The sequence below is a fragment of the Aspergillus aculeatus genome, assembly GCF_001890905.1.
Source record: "Aspergillus aculeatus ATCC 16872 unplaced genomic scaffold ASPACscaffold_7, whole genome shotgun sequence".
In the NCBI taxonomy this organism is placed as follows: domain Eukaryota; kingdom Fungi; phylum Ascomycota; class Eurotiomycetes; order Eurotiales; family Aspergillaceae; genus Aspergillus; species Aspergillus aculeatus.
This window is the reverse complement of record NW_017962982.1, coordinates 511,047-528,616: the sequence shown is the minus strand read 5'-3', so window position 1 is coordinate 528,616 and position 17,570 is coordinate 511,047. Positions and strand designations below refer to the sequence as shown.

The 17,570-nt window shown below is 50.0% G+C and overlaps 4 protein-coding genes and 5 non-coding genes across 9 annotated transcripts; 7 read left to right on the top strand and 2 right to left on the bottom strand.

Moving 5' to 3' along the window:
• The first annotated feature begins 250 nt into the window (after positions 1–250).
• Positions 251–324, top strand: ASPACDRAFT_t149. Its single transcript has one exon. It is a non-coding gene; the product is annotated as a tRNA-Asn (tRNA).
• An 81-nt stretch (positions 325–405) lies between these two features.
• Positions 406–479, top strand: ASPACDRAFT_t150. The gene has a single exon. It is a non-coding gene; the product is annotated as a tRNA-Asn (tRNA).
• A 2,547-nt stretch (positions 480–3,026) lies between these two features.
• ASPACDRAFT_118280 (uncharacterized protein) lies at positions 3,027–4,433 on the top strand. Its single transcript, XM_020196154.1, has 2 exons — positions 3,027–3,499; positions 3,561–4,433. Exons 1-2 carry the CDS (start codon positions 3,106–3,108, stop codon positions 4,157–4,159), a joined length of 993 nt encoding a protein of 330 aa, XP_020056563.1. The 5' UTR covers positions 3,027–3,105; the 3' UTR covers positions 4,160–4,433.
• Positions 4,434–4,772: 339 nt separating this feature from the next.
• ASPACDRAFT_78153 (uncharacterized protein) lies at positions 4,773–6,506 on the top strand. The gene has a single exon (XM_020205123.1). The coding sequence runs from the start codon at positions 5,148–5,150 to the stop codon at positions 6,273–6,275; it is 1,128 nt and encodes a 375-aa protein (XP_020056562.1). The 5' UTR covers positions 4,773–5,147; the 3' UTR covers positions 6,276–6,506.
• An 880-nt stretch (positions 6,507–7,386) lies between these two features.
• Positions 7,387–8,751, top strand: ASPACDRAFT_52012 (zinc-binding alcohol dehydrogenase family protein; the record flags this gene model as incomplete). The annotated part of the gene is made up of 6 exons (XM_020202559.1): positions 7,387–7,510; positions 7,561–7,695; positions 7,764–7,791; positions 7,846–8,030; positions 8,084–8,457; positions 8,548–8,751. The coding sequence occupies 6 exons, from the start codon at positions 7,387–7,389 to the stop codon at positions 8,749–8,751; spliced, it is 1,050 nt and encodes a 349-aa protein (XP_020056561.1).
• Positions 8,752–12,078: 3,327 nt separating this feature from the next.
• ASPACDRAFT_t141 lies at positions 12,079–12,152 on the bottom strand. The gene has a single exon. It is a non-coding gene; the product is annotated as a tRNA-Asn (tRNA).
• Positions 12,153–13,055: 903 nt separating this feature from the next.
• Positions 13,056–13,129, bottom strand: ASPACDRAFT_t140. The gene has a single exon. It is a non-coding gene; the product is annotated as a tRNA-Asn (tRNA).
• Positions 13,130–14,399: 1,270 nt separating this feature from the next.
• ASPACDRAFT_118277 (uncharacterized protein) lies at positions 14,400–16,789 on the top strand. The gene has a single exon (XM_020196153.1). It carries the CDS (start codon positions 14,592–14,594, stop codon positions 16,710–16,712), a length of 2,121 nt encoding a protein of 706 aa, XP_020056560.1. The 5' UTR covers positions 14,400–14,591; the 3' UTR covers positions 16,713–16,789.
• Positions 16,790–16,949: 160 nt separating this feature from the next.
• ASPACDRAFT_t151 lies at positions 16,950–17,023 on the top strand. The gene has a single exon. It is a non-coding gene; the product is annotated as a tRNA-Asn (tRNA).
• Positions 17,024–17,570: the final 547 nt, after the last annotated feature.

Genomic DNA, 17,570 nt, shown 5'->3' with positions numbered 1-17,570 from the left:
GCATATCCCTCTGCACACCAGGTGCAGCGGCCGTCAGAATAAGGTTCAGCCCTAATCCTTCTCCCGTCTTTCCATGGTTGAGATCCCCCAGAACCCTCAACCGAGTCTGTTAGCTTCAGGCTGCCTCATCTCGCGGGAGCGTGTCCAGGCCTCATCTCGCACCACCCGAAAGACTGTTTGAGAGCCTGAGAGCTGCCTTTCGACTTTCCGCCGTGTGATAAGGACATATCTTTTGCCGATCACCAACCACGTCTTGGTGGCGCAATTGGTTAGCGCGTACGACTGTTAATCGTGAGGTTGAGAGTTCGATCCTCTCCTAGGACGTTGCTTTTTGCCGACTCTCTTTTCCTGCACATACGTGACATGCTTCATACTTCCTCCAGCTACTGGCCGTCTCAACAAATCGTCTGGGTGGCGCAATTGGTTAGCGCGTACGACTGTTAATCGTGAGGTTGAGAGTTCGATCCTCTCCCTGGACGCATTTGATCTCTTTTTGCTTGATCCAGCGAGCCCATCAGCTTTGTGCTAATTTGCCTGCTATGCTGCTAATGAACTAGATTTTTTGCAGAACTTGAATAAGTTTTTTTATGCTTTAGATTTAACTCAGCGCTGCTTTTTGCTTATTAGATAATCTAAAATACAGAAAAGGCAGAGAAATATATATTCTAAGTAATTTTTAAGCAATATTAAATCACTAATCATCATAATCATCATCATCATCATCATCATCCCTGTATAATCAGGAAGTAGTGATTTCTAATATTTCTGTTATTGCGGCGATCAGCATCTCAATTCTTAGCTCTTTTGCCAGTGTAACAATAAGAGAAAAAAAACTTTCGCGGAAACTATGCCCGGCAGGAATCTGCTGTGGAATACCCTCAGTCTCTACATATTTTTGCAAACAGTGTCTACAGCCACGGATGACAAGACCATCCAAAAGTGCGGCCTCAAGGAAAAGGACTCCAAAGCTACCGATAGCTTATAATCACGTGATGGTATGTCACCTATAGTTATCACGCGGCTTGGAATAAGGGCCAGGCACCGTGACTGTATCAGACTCAGTTTCATCCTCGGCAGAAGAACACCAAGTCGCTCGTTACCAGTCACATGATCGAATACCCAGGAAGGAACCAGGCGACTATTGACCAAAAGAGTGGATTCCAGGTGTAAAGCCCTCCGTAGGGCCGGTAGAGCTGAGGGGCTATGCCAATCCAGTGCTCGGAAATTGGATATACAGATGGTTACTTCTTCTTCTGGAAGACGACAGCTATAAAACATCGACTCCTAAAAATGCGTTCTTCCCCTGACTGAGCGGCAGGCTGATCAGTCCAGCTTTTTTCTTGAACATCTCCAGCCATTGAGGATTGTCGGCCCACGTGGGATCCCACGCATTGTCTGGCCCATACATAATTTCGCTGGTTTTCCTCTGCAATTGACGATCCGAAGGTACACGCCCTTGGCAGATCTCGTCAGAGACATATCTAAGTAAAGCACGTTCTGTGTCTCGGTAGGAATGAGGTCTCTGAATCAAATCTGTTCGGTTCGAAGTCAATACCGAGCCCGTTTCGTCGAAGTTGGAGGGCCTGTAGATTTCTGGAATACTCATTCCTGAGCGATGGTCTGCTCGAGATGCAAAGAATGGCTCCATTGTCCGTCTCTGATCGCCGATCAAAAAGACAGGTATATCATCTTCCACGTTATCGTCAACCTGTTGGTCAAAACCGCGATCGCCTTTCCACTCCTTCATGTCGATGCCCATTCGAAAGTGTGCAGCCAGGTGCTTCTGCCTCTCAGTCCAAGTCTCCATGCGCGCGTCGCAGAATCCACGCCGGGACTTGACCTTATCTGTATACGAGAGCCAACTCTTCATTGAGTCGTTGAATTTGCATCCGCGATGGAATAGCCGCAGGTGCTGCCGTAAATGATCTTTTCGGTGAAATAGACGAGCTTCATCTGGCTGGGCTACGCAAGCGGAATAATTATGTAACTCTGGATGGTCGGGTGAAGGGTCGCAAAGGTTGCAGAACACACAGTAGTCGTGACCATCTGAGTGCTGTATTACCGGGCCAAATCTTGAGCACCTGCGAAACATTGAGCAATCTGACACTGGATATGATCGAGCCGCCTGACTATTCAATGACTTACTTCCACTGTTCAAGGCTCAAGTGCATACTTGTCTCGTGTCGTTGCCAATCATGTTTGGTCTTGAAGGCGTCGGTACAAAACGTACATTGGTATCTTCTACCTGCTGTACTTGTGGTTTTGGCCCTTTGTCCCGTTATCTCGATATCCGATCTTACAGCTTGTCTCCTTCTTCTACTTGTTCTTCTCCTTCGTACAGCAGTCGACGCTGATGATGTGAAAGAGTCAAAGGACCCGATGGAGGAATCTGATGTGATTTGATAATCTGCATCGAACGCCGGTCGCGGTAAGCTCGGGTCATCATCAACGCAAAAAGAGTCATTTGTCCGAGTCAGTTCGGGTGGTAGACCATAAAGGCCTTGTCTAACCGAAGCTTGGCCATTGTTTGGCAATACTTCGGCATCCATGGAGTTCCTCTCCCATGGCGCGGCTTGCTGAGAGAGGTCCTGTGACAGGAGAAGCTCATCGACCGAAGAGTGGTTGACGTTGAATGAACCGGGAGTACTGTTCAGGAAGCTATCAAGATCCTCTGGTCGCTGGGATTAATTATCCTCAAGGTCCTGCATATGCAGCCACGACATCCAGCTATCCCCAGCTGAACATGGGCTTTAGGTTTCACATTGTTGACTGGTCATCTCGCAGTGAATTGGAAAGTGGAACGCGGAGTCTCGAGCCCGCCCATGTGAAAGTCGAGTCACGTGGCGACAGCTTTTCGTGCAGGGCGCAACTGTTTTACGCCCTGCGAAGCGTTCCACATGCCCCGCATGCACCGCTCAGTTAAGTTCAAGCTAACCGAGTACAGTTAGCCCATTATACTTAGTGGCTTTCTGTGCTATGATTAAGAAACATATATAAATATTCTACAAGACTGAAGCAGCATCGTGGTCGGCTATGAATAGACAAGTCTAATATTTCCTATCCGTTATCGCAATTCCGCCTTAACAGAGATCTTTTGTTCTCAACATGGCATCGCTCGATGCATCTCGACTGAAGGTTACTCGTGCTTCAGTCCTGCGCCCAGTTCCCGAGCCCGGGTCTCCTGAGCTGTGGGCACAAAATGTGGCCACCGACCACATGGTTACGTGCCGCTGGACAGTAGACGGGGGCTGGGAAGATCCATTGATCAAGCCTTTCGGGGACTTCCCCATTTCGCCTCTCGCCTCATGTTTACACTATGCTACGCAATGTTTCGAAGGCATGAAAGTGTATCGGGGGCTTGACAACCGTCTCAGGCTCTTTAGGCCCGACCGAAACGCAAAGCGTCTAGCTACGAGCGCGGAAAAGGTTTCACTGCCAAGATTCGATACTGAACAACTTGTTCAGTTAATCAAAGCTCTAGCCCGGCTTGACGCACCAAGTAATTTTCCCCGTCCACGGAGATTCACTTTCGGTGACAACTGACTCACAATATCTTGAAGGATGGCTGCCCAAACCTGGCACTTTTCGCTACATCCGACCTGCATTGATAGGAACCGGGCGCCAGCTTGGAGTGCAGGTCCCCAAAGAAGCACTCTTGCTCATAACCATGGTTTGCTGGCCTGATTTCTCTACGGATTCGCCGCCCGGTGTTGAGCCCAGATCCGACCTGCGGCTCCTCACATCCCGAAGTGATACTATCAGGGCGTGGCCTGGCGGATTTGGCCATGTGAAGGTCGGAGCCAATTATGGCCCCAGTTTTGCCTCGCACTCTGAGGCACAGCGCTTAGGATATGACCAAGTCCTATGGTTATTTGGAGAGGATGGTCAAGTTACGGAAGCCGGTGCGAGTAACTTCTTTGCCGTTGTTAAGGATGAACGCACCGCAACCCCTAAGCTTCTGACAGCACCATTAACCGACAAACTTATTCTTGATGGAGTGACTAGACGTTCTGTCCTAGATCTAGTTAAATCTCGGCTAGAAGGTAAACTGCAAGTCTCGGAGGTCAAGTTTACTATATCCGAGCTTGAGGCAGCTTGGATAGATGGTAAACTTCTCGAGGCGTTTGTGTCTGGAACAGCTGTAAGTAACAGACGTTGACTCTGAAGATCATATGCTTGCCTAGATTGACAGTTCTTTATAAAACAAGTATCAACCATCCGGGTCGGTGATCGCAGTCTTGAGTTACAGCAGAAGACGGCCGAGTTCGGCCCTTTGATCAAAAATTGGTTAGGTAATATCATGCTTGGGGCTGAGGACCATGAATGGGCTATGATTATTGATGAAGACAAAATGACTGAAACTGATGCATAACGGGGTAGAATGTAGCAATCTGCTTGATAAAATATGATGTGGTGTAATCGTGATATAATCCTTTATCGAGTTTGAATTTGATTGGGAAAACCGTATTGCCAACAGCGGCAAACGTGATGGGCGGCCAGCCGAAGGTCTTCCCGGCCGAATTGCCGCTGGACTAGAGCTTGGCAGTTGACTTGGGCGGCATTAGTGCAGTGCGACCCCTGTGGGGCTATGGAAGGTAATACTTAATAAGTTCAGCCTCTCGAACCATTTTGTTCTTTCAATTTGTATCTTCCAAGGAGCCACCACAACGACAAACACAACAAGATGACGCCCGACGATACACCAGTCTCCCTAGGTAAAGTTCCTCTACTCGTCCAGAAGATTTCAGGGTTCATTATGAGGAGCGTCGTCGAAAATCTCACTATCTCTGTGATGTTCCCCCCCCTTTTTTACGGTCGGGAATGAGGATGTCGCTGTTGGTTGGATACTAATAGGCGTTCTTTTAGGTATATTGGGGCGGTATTATTCCGTCCGACACACTTTAGGGCATTACCGCTCAGCTGGAGTTACAGCGGCATATTCTGTCTCATTGCTGGAAAGCCCTGAGCTGCTCCTGCGCGTTCGGTTCGCTTTAGAACGGAGCATCCAGGCAACTTTTCGACAACATCCTGGTTTACATTTCGGCGTTTCAGATGAAAAGAGCGCCGGTATTCCACTGTTCAAGCAACTGCATCACATTGATCGAGAGGATGTGCTTGAGATTGTCCCTTTCCGTGATTCTACGTCAATGAGTGACGAATCGGGTGAGCCCACAGCAGATACTATACTATCTCAGGTTCTCGGTGACCGGCATGGCGCAATCTGGCCCAGTAACAAACCAGCCTGGAGGGTTGTCGTCTTAGAACATTTGCGCAACAAAACCGAATCGAATTCAAATCAAGCTGTTCTCGAGAGGCTTGACATCGCATTTCTTGCACACCACGCTATTGCGGATGGGCTCAGCGGCCTAGCCTTCCACGTGTCCCTGATGGAAAACCTACACGATATCTCAGCATCAGCCTCACCACCAACTTGGCCCATGGCCTTCAATGAGACGCTGGAGGCGCCAGCTACCGTTGAAGAATGCGTGGACTGCCTCGGGTGTACTTGTGCTCGCTGCGATGCTTCCCCATCTTGCCACGATCAAGTGTGGGCTGGGGCTGCTGTATCCCCAGGGTCAGCAACGATTTTCAAATCTATGGCTCGAGTGGTGACGATCCCAGCTGATAGGCTTTCGGGTGTTTTGCGAAGGTGCAAGCGGTCTAATATCACCCTGACCGGACTCCTACACGCGTTGATTTGTGCCTCTCTCCACCGTGGTATTCCTGAGGACCACAGCGGATTTCGAGCAGTGACGCCCTTTTCGGTGCGCCGGCACACCAAAGCATCGGATGGTGATATTGTCAACCACATCTCCTACTTAACTAGCTACGTACCCCGTGACCAGCTGGATAGGATTGCACAGTGTGAACACGGCTCCGCATCCGAGGAACGCGCGATCGTTGAACTGGCACAGTCATTTGGCAGAGACATAGGGACAAAGGTTAGAGAATATCCTCATGGCAGCATGGTGACACAGCTTGCCCGCATTGGTGACCTCCTATCGCACTGTCGAAATCAAAACGGCAAGCCGAGGCAATATACGTACGAGCTATCGAACCTGGGTCGAGCCCCCATGGTTGCTTCATCGAAGAGTAATGGCCTGAAGCTCGAGAAGGTTGTCTTTACGCAATGTGGTATGGTAACGGGTCCAGCACTTGGATTCAATTGTGTGAGCGTGCCTGGGAGACCTCTTACAATCAGCATTACTTGGCAGTGCGGGGTGGTAGAGGGATCACTTGTGGAACAGGTGGCGCGTGATTTGGAGAAGATGTAGAGCAACGACTTGATAGCTCGTTTAGACCGAGAAAGGGGTGGATACCGTCACTGAATTACTCGCAGCCGGTGAATATGTCAGAATTGGTGTAGAGCTGTAGCATATCCTATTCGAGTTACGGTATCTAGAGCTCAGAGCAGCCGGCTCTGTCGGGTTCTTTGATGTCCTAGAAGACAGTATCTCCCAACCCCACTAGAACAGAGGGAGTGGGCCGGGAATGATTGGCTGAAAATGACGCGTGGTCCGAGTGGAGAAAGGCGTAAAGCCAAGCTATGTAGGGCGTACGTCAAGGCGTAGGAACTCATGATGTCTGGTCATGCAGTAAGGCTCAGCTACAACCTGGCGCGAGATTGGCGTGCTACAGCGGTTCACGCGGGGTGGAAGGCGTATAGGGCGCACATAAGGGCGAACGGATGAAGGGAATAAAAAACCACGTTTTGCATCTGGGATTAAGACAACAATTGGGCTTGGAACCTCCGCAGAAGCCAAGCCAAGGATTGACGACGAACATGGAACCAGAAATCATAACAGAATGGATTGTTCTGATCCCCGATGTTAAGGGCTCCTTGGAAGCGAGGATGAGGGTCAGAGAGTAAGTCCCACGATCATGCTCCGTTTGACTTCAGACATACGAATACCTTGCAGGACCCACGTGAAGGATATGATTGAACATATCGATTCTGGCCTTTTCCAGATGGGAGGGGCCACTTTAAATGACGATCTTATTGACGGACGTGCCATTGTCGCTCGCGCCAAAACTGAAGCAGAAATCTTGGATATTCTTAAAACTGACACCTACGTGCGGAACGGAGTCTGGGATTTAGACAGGGCCAAATTCATTCCCGTAAGTATATACACTGCGGTACCAGAGAGGACAACCGGTAGTGACTAATGGCGGCAACAGTTCAAATGCGTCTATAGGCTTGCGCATGCCGATAAAAGGATTTTGGGAAACTTTGTAGAAACAATAACATGTACTAGTGACTAAGTGGGTACATCCTGCGGCATTATTTAGTCATGTATATAACAAACACTCACCCACCTCCATCTCGTCCTCCACAACAAACCACATTCAGAAACACACGACTTAGTCATATAGTGAGTCTGAACCATGAAATCCACAGCCATTATTCAGAGAGGCAAAGGATTTGTCTTTGAAGAAGTAACGCTGCCTCCATTGAAAGAACACCAAGTCTACATCAAGGTTGAGCATGCGGCCTTTAACCCCACTGACCGTAAGACTGCGACATGGTCTATATAACCTCGCCGTTCTAACTTCACAAAGGCCTCGCTTTCGATGTAAATGCCTTTGGGGACGGCGCATTACTGGGATGTGACTTTGCTGGTACCGTAGTCAAAGCCCACCCGGGTGTGACCAGACTGCAGGCAGGTGATCAGATTGCAGGTTTCGTTTGGGGCGGTAAGTATCCGTCTCCCTGGCTGAGCATGACAGAGGCCAAGAGGCAATTGACTTACTCATGTTGTCAGGAGAGACCAAGGGTGTGGGCGCATACTCGTCAGTTTCTGGCTCCGAGGTTGTTTTTGGATCTAGCTGATTACAGAGTCCTAGAATGTATACTATCGCCGACGAACGGCTCTCATTCAAGGTCTCACCAAATGCAAGCACTGCTCAGGCATGCTCGGTGCCGCTGGCGGCGAACACAGCCTGGCTCGGCCTATTTTCTGCGGACTGCCTTGCTGTCAACCGGGGTGATTCTGTCAAGAAGCCACCTGTATTGATCTGGGGAGGAAGCTGTAAGAACACTCAAAGGTAGCCATCACGTGAAGAATTGCTGACCGTCATAAAGCTACGGTAGGCTATTTTGCCATTCAAATAGCTAAACTCTTCGATATCGAGGTCGCCACGACATGCAGCCCTAAAAACTTCGAAAAAGTCCGGCAAGCTGGAGCAACTCACGTGTTCGACTATAACGACCCCGACGTCATTCCCAAGATCAAGGCTGTATTGCCGGACCTTGGATATGTCTTCGATACCATAGGAAGTGCAACCTCCTCTACAACCGCTGCTGAGGCGATCAACAACCCGGAAGCCGTGCTTTGTACCGTTCGACCAGGCAAGGCTCATACGCAGGACGTCCCATCGCACGTCAAGGTTACGGATGTTTTGGTTTTCACAGCTTTTCCGACAGAGCACAACTACCGCAACGTGGCGCATTGGCCTGTAAGTAATGTTCATTCTGACACCATGTTGAAATCTCACCGGGATGCCGCTCAACTGGTGAGATATCTCATCCGACTAACATATTCACAGGTCAAGATGGCTGACCACAACCTCAGTTCCGAGCTGCATGATCAACTGGAAAATTTGCTCGGCAATGGATCGCTGATACCCCCTCCCATTCGTATTGTCGGAGACCTCCGCCCTTCAGTGATTGAGGAGGCTATGAATCTGCAACGTCAAGGGCTCATTTCGGGTGAGAAATTGATCTTCAGAGGTCTATGTGATGGAAAATAGGCCTGTTTATATTGAATCCGGTATGCTGAGTGTCACCCTCCATTATTTTTAAATTGCTAGAGAACTCATTAGCCGCAAATTCATACTTCACTACAGTACAACTACTGACCGATCCAGATCGAGCCCGCCCGTTTGAACCGATACGATCTAATATGATCTATTATGTTTTGTGCTTTAGTCATTGCCTATTTAATAAGCTGTCTATCCTGTCAAGTAAACCCTACCAAAATATTATGCCCATGGACGGCTCTAGTGAGAATGTATAGAAGAGAAATTGATAGAGTAAAAATACAAAAAACTTACAAAAAATGCTAGTAATAATTCTGTTACTGAATATTGTGCTGCGAGTTCTGTCTGCTTGCCTTATACAGGTGCTGCTGCTTTATAAAGGCAGTATGTGACTACCCCTTTTATACTTCTGTATAATTACTAATCTTTCACTGAGCACCCACTAAGTACTCCGACCGCTCCTGGATTATGTTAGAGAGTTTACTAAGAGATCCCGGATCTCTGAAGCAGCTTCTGCTTTAATCAAGATGAGTTTTCATATAACTACTAGACCTAGGCGTAATGTTACTCTAGGGTTGCTGAAACAGTCGAAGAGTGCAAAGTAACACAGTTCCTAGAAAGGCTGTAACAGCTCTTATATAATCAAAAGAAGCACTTAGTTACAGCAACATCAGCCGATTTTAAAGTAATATCCTTAGTATCTTGTTTTATGTGCACTTCGAGGTATGTAGGAATTCCATCTGCTCCCGGGGCGGTAGTTCTCTTGGCGACTCGAAGCGATTGATAAATCTCCTGTTCAGTGTTGATTGGCTTTCACGGGAGTTTGTCAGCATAACTCTCTTCTATCTCAGACTCAGCTCCTGCTGGACTGATAGTTATCTTCCCCTGTTTGGGGCGGTTTAGTGACCCGTTTTCATCATTGGGTATCATGCTTTACTCAATCATCAAAAAAGTAATACCACCAGCTCAGGGGTATATATACACACTTGCCAATATAAGAAGCATTCAGTGACGTTGGCGGTGGCGACATGCAGTAAGGAATTGCTCCAGCTCTAATGAGGTGACGGGAGCTGAACTCCGACACCCGCTCGGAATTCCGAGCCTCAGGTCCGACTTGCTCTTCGACCAAGTTAAATTGCCCTCATTGGGGGTAAAGCCAGTATTGACCTAGACAGAACCCTATATCCAGCTTTAATCTGAAACTTGACTACCCTGACCTCGGTATAATGGATCCTGATGCCAAAATAGAATAGGGAACAGAAGAAGAAAGAGAACAAGTAGAGGAAAATAGTTATCTCCTTTTGCATTCACTTTCCAACTTATGTTCGTCCATCTACCTACAAGAATTTCTCGCCTCACTTGGCTCTCTTCCTTAATGCTTGCTAAGCCTTAATCAGCCCCTCTCCAGACTTGAGCAGTTCTCTAATATATTGCTTGTATCATGGCCAATCCAAACAGCGTAGACCTAGACTCTCTGATAGAGAAATTACTTGAGGTTTGAGGCTCCCGACCCGGAAAACTGGTCAGTATCCATTAGTCGGAGATCTGCATCTCCTAACCCATTCTCCTCGAGCTCGAAGCCCACATCAAGGTATAACAACCCGGGCACGCCACCCTCTTCTCCCATCCTTCTCACACTTACAGCACAACCAGATCTGCGGCGACGTCCACGGCCAGTACTACGACCTCCTCCGCCTCTTCGAACACGGCGGCTACCCACCCGAAGCCAACTACCTCTTCCTGGGCGACTAACGTCGACCGCGGCAAGCAGTCATCGAATGAATCTGCCTGCTTCTCGCCTACAAGGTCAAATATCCGGAAAGTTTCTTCATCCTGCGCGGGTACCACGAGTGCGCCTTCATCAACCGCATCCACGGCTTCTACGACGAGTGCAAGCGCCGGTACAGCGTCAAGGTCTGGAAGACGTTCATCGATTGCTTCAACTGCCTGCCCATCGCGGCGATCGTCGGCGACAAGATCTTCTGCACGCATGGCGGCCTCAGTCCCGATCTGAACTCGATGGAGCATTATGCGGCCGACAGATGTACACAACCCTTCATATCTCCTTCCTTGGGCTCTGGACGCTAAATCTAAAAACATATGTCTTTAAGCCATAGCCATGAATTCTGATATCTAGCAAGGAGACTTCAGTGGTTATGTGATCGCTGACCCGCAGGGACGATAGTCGGCGTTCCCCTCAACCTTTCACGCCTCTGAAGAATGGTCGTTATGACTCTATCTGTCTCGGTGTTTCCCTCGCGAGAAGCCAGACTTTACAGTTTGCTTCTCGAGGGAATGCGAAAGTGATGCCGATGTCCGTTTTTTCACCACGAAGCCGTTTGAACATACTTCTGGGCAATTAACCATCAACTAGTTTCTACAGTTGTAGAACAAATGGTGTTAGAGTTATTGATTTGAGCACAGGTTGGGTCAGTTAGGGCTTTGAAGTCCCTCTTCCATATACTCAAAGCTTACTCATTTGAGCAAGTGACGAAATAGCATGTGATTATTGAGACCACTTCGTATTTTACAATGATATCCGAATGGCCTTGCTTTTTCACGTAGTCGCTACGGTTTCCATTGAACCATTGTACTTTATACTGCACTGTCGCTTCTGGAGCACCGGCTAGAGACTTCAGAGTGACCATCAAGTTGACAGTTGCTGCCTTCCAGATTGCGTCAGCTTAGACGTACAAACCTCGATCAGTAGCCGTGCTTTGTTGGAGTAACTGGCACATCAGTTGTGGTAGTATGTCCGTAACCCCCTTACAGCGGGGCTTCCTGTCCACCGGTTGAAGATTACCTACTTCTGAAGGTACAAAAGCAATGTACTGATTAACTGGTCACGGCCCTCTCGTCCTCAAGCTTTGCGGTAAAATGTCTAATGTAAGACTATTTTCAGTCCGCGGTGGACCTAGAATGGCCATCATTCGCAACCAGCTGACCTCCGGGTCATCGTGGATGTCCTAAGCCCTAGCGTTACACTCCTGACGGCGGTCTTATGTCACTACCTGATGGGCAGATATGTTAAATTAGAGGAAGTGATGGAAAGCATGTTGAGGCAATGGCAGCTGACTGCCCTGTACCATAGATCCGATTGCATGAAGCGCGCAAAATGGAATAGGGCCAGGTTCAATGTCCTCGGCGGACTCTTGAAGAAGGTCCAACGTACATTGGGAGAGGTCGAACATCGGATTTGAGATTTTACCCATTGATAAGTAAAATAAAAGGAAATGTTCATAACGAAAGAAATAGACTTCATGATTCGGTTGGGCGCATGGCGAGATGGGGAGAAAAAAAAAGGGCAAAAACAAAGGCCGTCCAGGGAGAGGATCGAACTCTCAACCTCACGATTAACAGTCGTACGCGCTAACCAATTGCGCCACCCAGACGTGCTTCTTGAAGTGAAGGCACATACAGCACAATATATAGCTGTGGTACGCTAAGCGCCACTTTTTAGATAGCTCCCTTGGTTCACCAAACCTTAGCTCATGTCAGATCACCGGGAGAGATCCAACCTACCAATGAAGTTTTAGACTGCAATATGAATAGTCTGCGGCGTTATTTTGACGCCAATCAATAGATCATAATGAATATTGAAGTAAAAGGCTCTGCCATAAGACGGCGGCATTTTATAAGCGAAGAATGAGTTCGTCTCAAGTTCAGCTGGGAATGCCTCCTACTTCGTTCATTGAGTTCGTCGTAATCGAGTAGCGGCACCGATGTAAGGAGTCTTATTACGGAGGACAACGTAGGTAATACAGAAGCGGCCAATGTGCTAGTGAAGCCCTCGTGAGTGTTGAGATTCCGATTTACTACTTAGCGATATCTGTTGTCAATTAGCGCCATCATGAACTTTGTTATTGGAACGCACAGGATATGCAGCCTGAAAAGCCCTGGTACTCTATCTGCAGTAAAATAGGGCTAACTGGCTATCTGTTGTACATAAGCATGAGTATATAGACTACTTGTGTCCACAGTCTATCCTTGAATTTGTACAGGCATATCTGCCTCGGCAATGGGCTCCCTGTCCGGTCAGCATCGCGCGACTTGAAGCCAATCGATATATGGTGTATAGTGACAGCGAAACACTGATGGCAAGTCAGCCCCGTACGGCATGTTGGAAAGTTGATCTCGAATAAATACTTGCATTCATCGATGTCAGGATATACAGATCGACTATGTGACTCTGGTTCTTCGGCCCTGTTGCTCGCAGGCGGCGGCTCCACTACCAACTCCACATGCCGCCGGCCGTTCAGCCACTGACTCTACAAAATACCAAAAATAGAAGATGACGTCCTAGGAGAGGATCGAACTCTCAACCTCACGATTAACAGTCGTACGCGCTAACCAATTGCGCCACCAAGACGTACTTGTTGTGCTGCCGGCAAAAGGTCTGCATCTATGTAGCAGAAAGAAGGGGAACAGATAATTAGATCGGGTGCTTCCACGTTTTGAAATACAACCCCAGCTCCAAATTAACGGACTGCACCAGGTCTAGTGATCATCTTTGCTTTGCTAATATAGATTTTTGAAATTTGTGATACTGTGGACATGTATAACGCGCTTTATGTCAATGTGTGTTCTGTCTAATCTCATGTGTGGTTGGGAAATATATAAGCATGACTATGCGTCTCTTACCAGGATGACATCTAACTGTGCCATTTACAACGCAATAACTTTTGATGGAGGTTCGAGAAAATGAAAAACCAGACCACCAAGAAGCATCGCATACTGGTTTTCCCGGATGGGCCGATGTATCAGCGACTATAGAACCCGGATATACAATCGGTCTAACCATTTCCCCTTCAAAACAATCCAACAGTCATTCAGAGACTCACATCGGTCCATTGGTTCGCTAAAGCAATATATGCCTATATACCGAGTGCTATGAGCTGCAAGAAGCCGTGCTACAGACCTTTTTCTTGGGTAGACTGCGGAGTGCTCTGTCAACATGGTCCGGGTGATCTACTAGGCCCTAACTTGTAACCGCACACCATAGCCATGCGTTGAGATGGACACTCTGCATCTCTACCCGAAATCAAAATGCGCCCTATTCAAGACGACAATTTACCGAAAGCATTGTAATTATAGCTATGCAGTATCGAATCCACTGCGGGGGCCGTGCGCTGCCTGTAGTCTCGAGCTTCGATGGGCGCTCTAACTTCCCTCTGTCTCCGACCTACACATAAGCCTCGTGCCTTTCAATACCCAAATCCATCTTCTGGTTCCACAGATTGCACTGGAAAAAGCCAATACGGCAGGGACATCCTTGTAAGTTCCAGGAACGAGCCCTACGGGCAGGACAGCAGAGGTCAAGCTTTAGATCTGGCATCAGAGACAGGCCCGAGTCCCATATTACAGTAAGCGGATCCGAACCTTGCCAGACCAAAATAGAACCCAGCGCGCCTATCGAAGTAGACTAAACCGGCAACATGTTTATGGCTTGAATGTGACAGGCTGGAACAATCAACGATTTACGCTAGACAATCAACGATTTACGCTAGACTAGTAGTCCTTGGCAAGCTGGCACAGCCGGCGCTTAATCGATGGACGATTAACTCAACCCGCTCTTCTCCCCACAGTTGCGCCATCGAAGACTGTTATCTTGCCGGTAAGCTATATAGAGTGTGTCTATCATGGAAACCTTTTGTCGATGCCTAATTTCTGCTATAAATGGACACCGGGGTTGGTCGAGCGACAGCAACAAGCAGTCACCGCCGCAAACACAACCCCGCTCACTCCAACATAGATAGGTTACCAGGGTGGCCAGTCTCGATCAAAATTCCAGTCTCGATCTAGATCCAGACCAGATCAAGAGACAAGCAGCCATGCGCCTATACACGCGCGGTGACACAAGATTCCATCCCACACGAAAAGCCCCTCAGCCTCCCAGTACGAAGACGGACGTGGAGTCCCAGAGCAAACAGCTTGAGGCCAAGAGAAAAAGCCTGTACCAGAAAGTCGATACCACTGGCGTCCTGACACTGTTCCTCGGTCCGCCAGTGCTTCTACTGGCAGTCACATTTCTAGTTCTCTTCTGGTGGGAGTCGATGAAGGCAATCAACGGAGGGGACCCCGAGGTCTACTGGTTCCGCATAGTGGATGCAGACTGGGCGACTCGACTGATTACAATATGCACCACTGCCATCCGGACCGTAGTGTCTTTCCAGGCAGGTCTCGCTACCGCAATGGTGGCGGGCGTTGTTCTGGAGACGAAAGGGATCCCCCTCCTCCAGGGACCACTATACTCCATCCTGCGCGCGGTCAAGGCGGCCCCCAGCAGCCTGTTCACGGCGACCGATTTCCGGCCTCATCTCCCACCGTTCGTCTCTACCCTCGTCGTCGCCGAGGTGCTGGTGACCGCCGCCTCCCAGTTCCTCTCCACCATCTACCTGTCAGATTTTACCAGCAGCACGTTCACCCAGAGCAATAACTCGACGAATGTCAGCCTTCTTGACACCGAATATAATACGGCCAGCGGCTGGTGGACGATGCGACCCGCGGCAAGCTGGACATTCGCCGAGCTGTCGGAGCCGTTCAAAGAGGGATCCAATTTCCACGACACCGGACACACCTACCGGGCTCTCCTCCCCTTCGAGGAGGAGGAGCAACGGACAAAGCTGCGTAGGTACCAGGGCCCTGCGCCCGTCATGGATCAGCGGGTGATCTGCGCGGCGCCGCCTCTGGTGAACATGCGCCTCGACGCGACCGACCAGGACGAGATACGCATCTCTGGACAGATCCCGATGCAGAACCTGTCCTACCCATTGTCCTTAGGCCAGGACTCTTATGGGCCTGCGAACTTCACCTGCAAACTGCCCAGCCCGCTCGTCTGGACGATTGACACGGTGGGGCAAAGCAGCATGTGCATCGCCACCCAGCAACGCAACTGGACGATCTTCTCCACGGAAGATCCCCTCGTCCAGCCAAATGGGTATGCCACTGCGTCCGTGATGTACCTGGTCCTGGATATCGTGTCGATGGCCTCGGTCATCCGCGCCGGTTCGCAGAATGTCGCTGCGCGGGTCGCAGGCAACGACGGGCCCTGGGCGATCGTGACCCATGGGAACGACACGAGGACGCTGCGGGCCTCCGCCTGCTTGATCAACGTGGCTGTCCAGACCATCGTCGTGGGACTGAACAGCTCCTCGGACAACTCGGAGCCGACGATCAGCTGGGACCGGGCCACCAACAGCTACAACACGGAAGCCGCACGACGCCAGCTGGGCGCATCGCGCACCCGCGAGAGCTTAACCAGCCGGGGGGTGCTCAGCCTCGAGCCCCGGTCCCAATGGGGCACCGTTCTGCCCCTCAACGATTCGGCCTCGGGGGACACGGACCTGCCGGCGTTTTTTCTGGCCGTGGACGTTAGCCTGCCGACCCTGCTGATGTCTACCGCCAATTACACCTACAGCCCGGGCGTGCTGCTGGCCGAGGACGGCACGGGGTTCTACAGCGGGAGCGCCGAGAACACTCACGTCGAGATGTTCCAGGATACGCTCAACACGACAGCGAGCCCCGCGCTGGCCGTCCAGGTCGTGCTGGCCCGGATTTTCCAGATGGCCTACTACGAGCAGCTGGTCAAGATGGCCGGCACCGCCACCGTGTCGACCGGCTTCTCCGTCTCCTCCTCCATCCCCTCGCAATGGACCGGCTTCATCATCGGCACTACGCTCATCGCGGCCCACGTCGTCATCGTCACGATCATCACCGTGCAGTTCGCGCGACATACGAAAAGTACGATCATCGGGAACTACTGGCAAACGGTCTCCCAGGTCGTCTCCAACGAAACGCGCCCGATCCTGGAACAGGCGGATACGATGGACGATGCAGAGGTCAAGCGCTGGGCGAAGCGCAACCTTCAAAACCTCAAGGCTCGCCGCGCCGTGCGAGACCAGCTTGATGGGCGGACTGCCCTGGACGTTTTGGAGGTGATACGCAAATATTGACCGATGTATATGTCTGGAAGTGAATTGCAACTTACTGAAATCGAGTGTCGTCATGTATAGATGACCCTGTATTCCATTCCACCCGTAAGCTCAGTCAACATAATCCTGAATACTAGGTCAAAAATAACCTATAATCAATTGACCAGAACTTAGCCCCGAGCAAGCCATCATGCTGAATGGGGATGTACAATAAGTCTTAGATCTTGATCAGATCCGAAATCTTCTTTCCCAGTGGTCGTCTGGGTGGCGCAATTGGTTAGCGCGTACGACTGTTAATCGTGAGGTTGAGAGTTCGATCCTCTCCCTGGACGCTCTTTCTTTCCCTTTTTGCTCGTTTTCCCGAGCCTCTTGATTTTTTCTGGTTCCATCTTCCCCGTCTGCTTGGCTTTTGAATATGAGACCCACATCGCTATACAACGGGAAGGATTGCCGGGCGGCTAGGCCTCCCGCTGGGCGCTTAAACTCAATGTCCTGCTGTACTGTATTGTATGTACGCCCACTACGTAATTCCAATTCTATGGCCCTTGCGAACTATATTGACCATTTCTCCTCGTACAGCACGAAATCCAGACCCCGGACGACACCAAATACCTCGGCACCATGGGATACCTCGTCATGGACCATATCCCCGGCCGACCCCTGGAAACCTGCTGGGATAGTCTGCCGCACGGCCAGAAGACGGATATTGCGGGCCAGGTCGCTGAGCTGGTGAGCGCCATGCAACCGCGTTCCTCTCCGGGGGCCGCCGCGGCCTATTGGCAATGGCAACGATAACGGTGATGGTGATGATGATGGAGGTAAATGGCCATGCCGGGGCGTATCCGCCGGCGTTTGAGACGGCAGCGCTGGTGGCGCAGG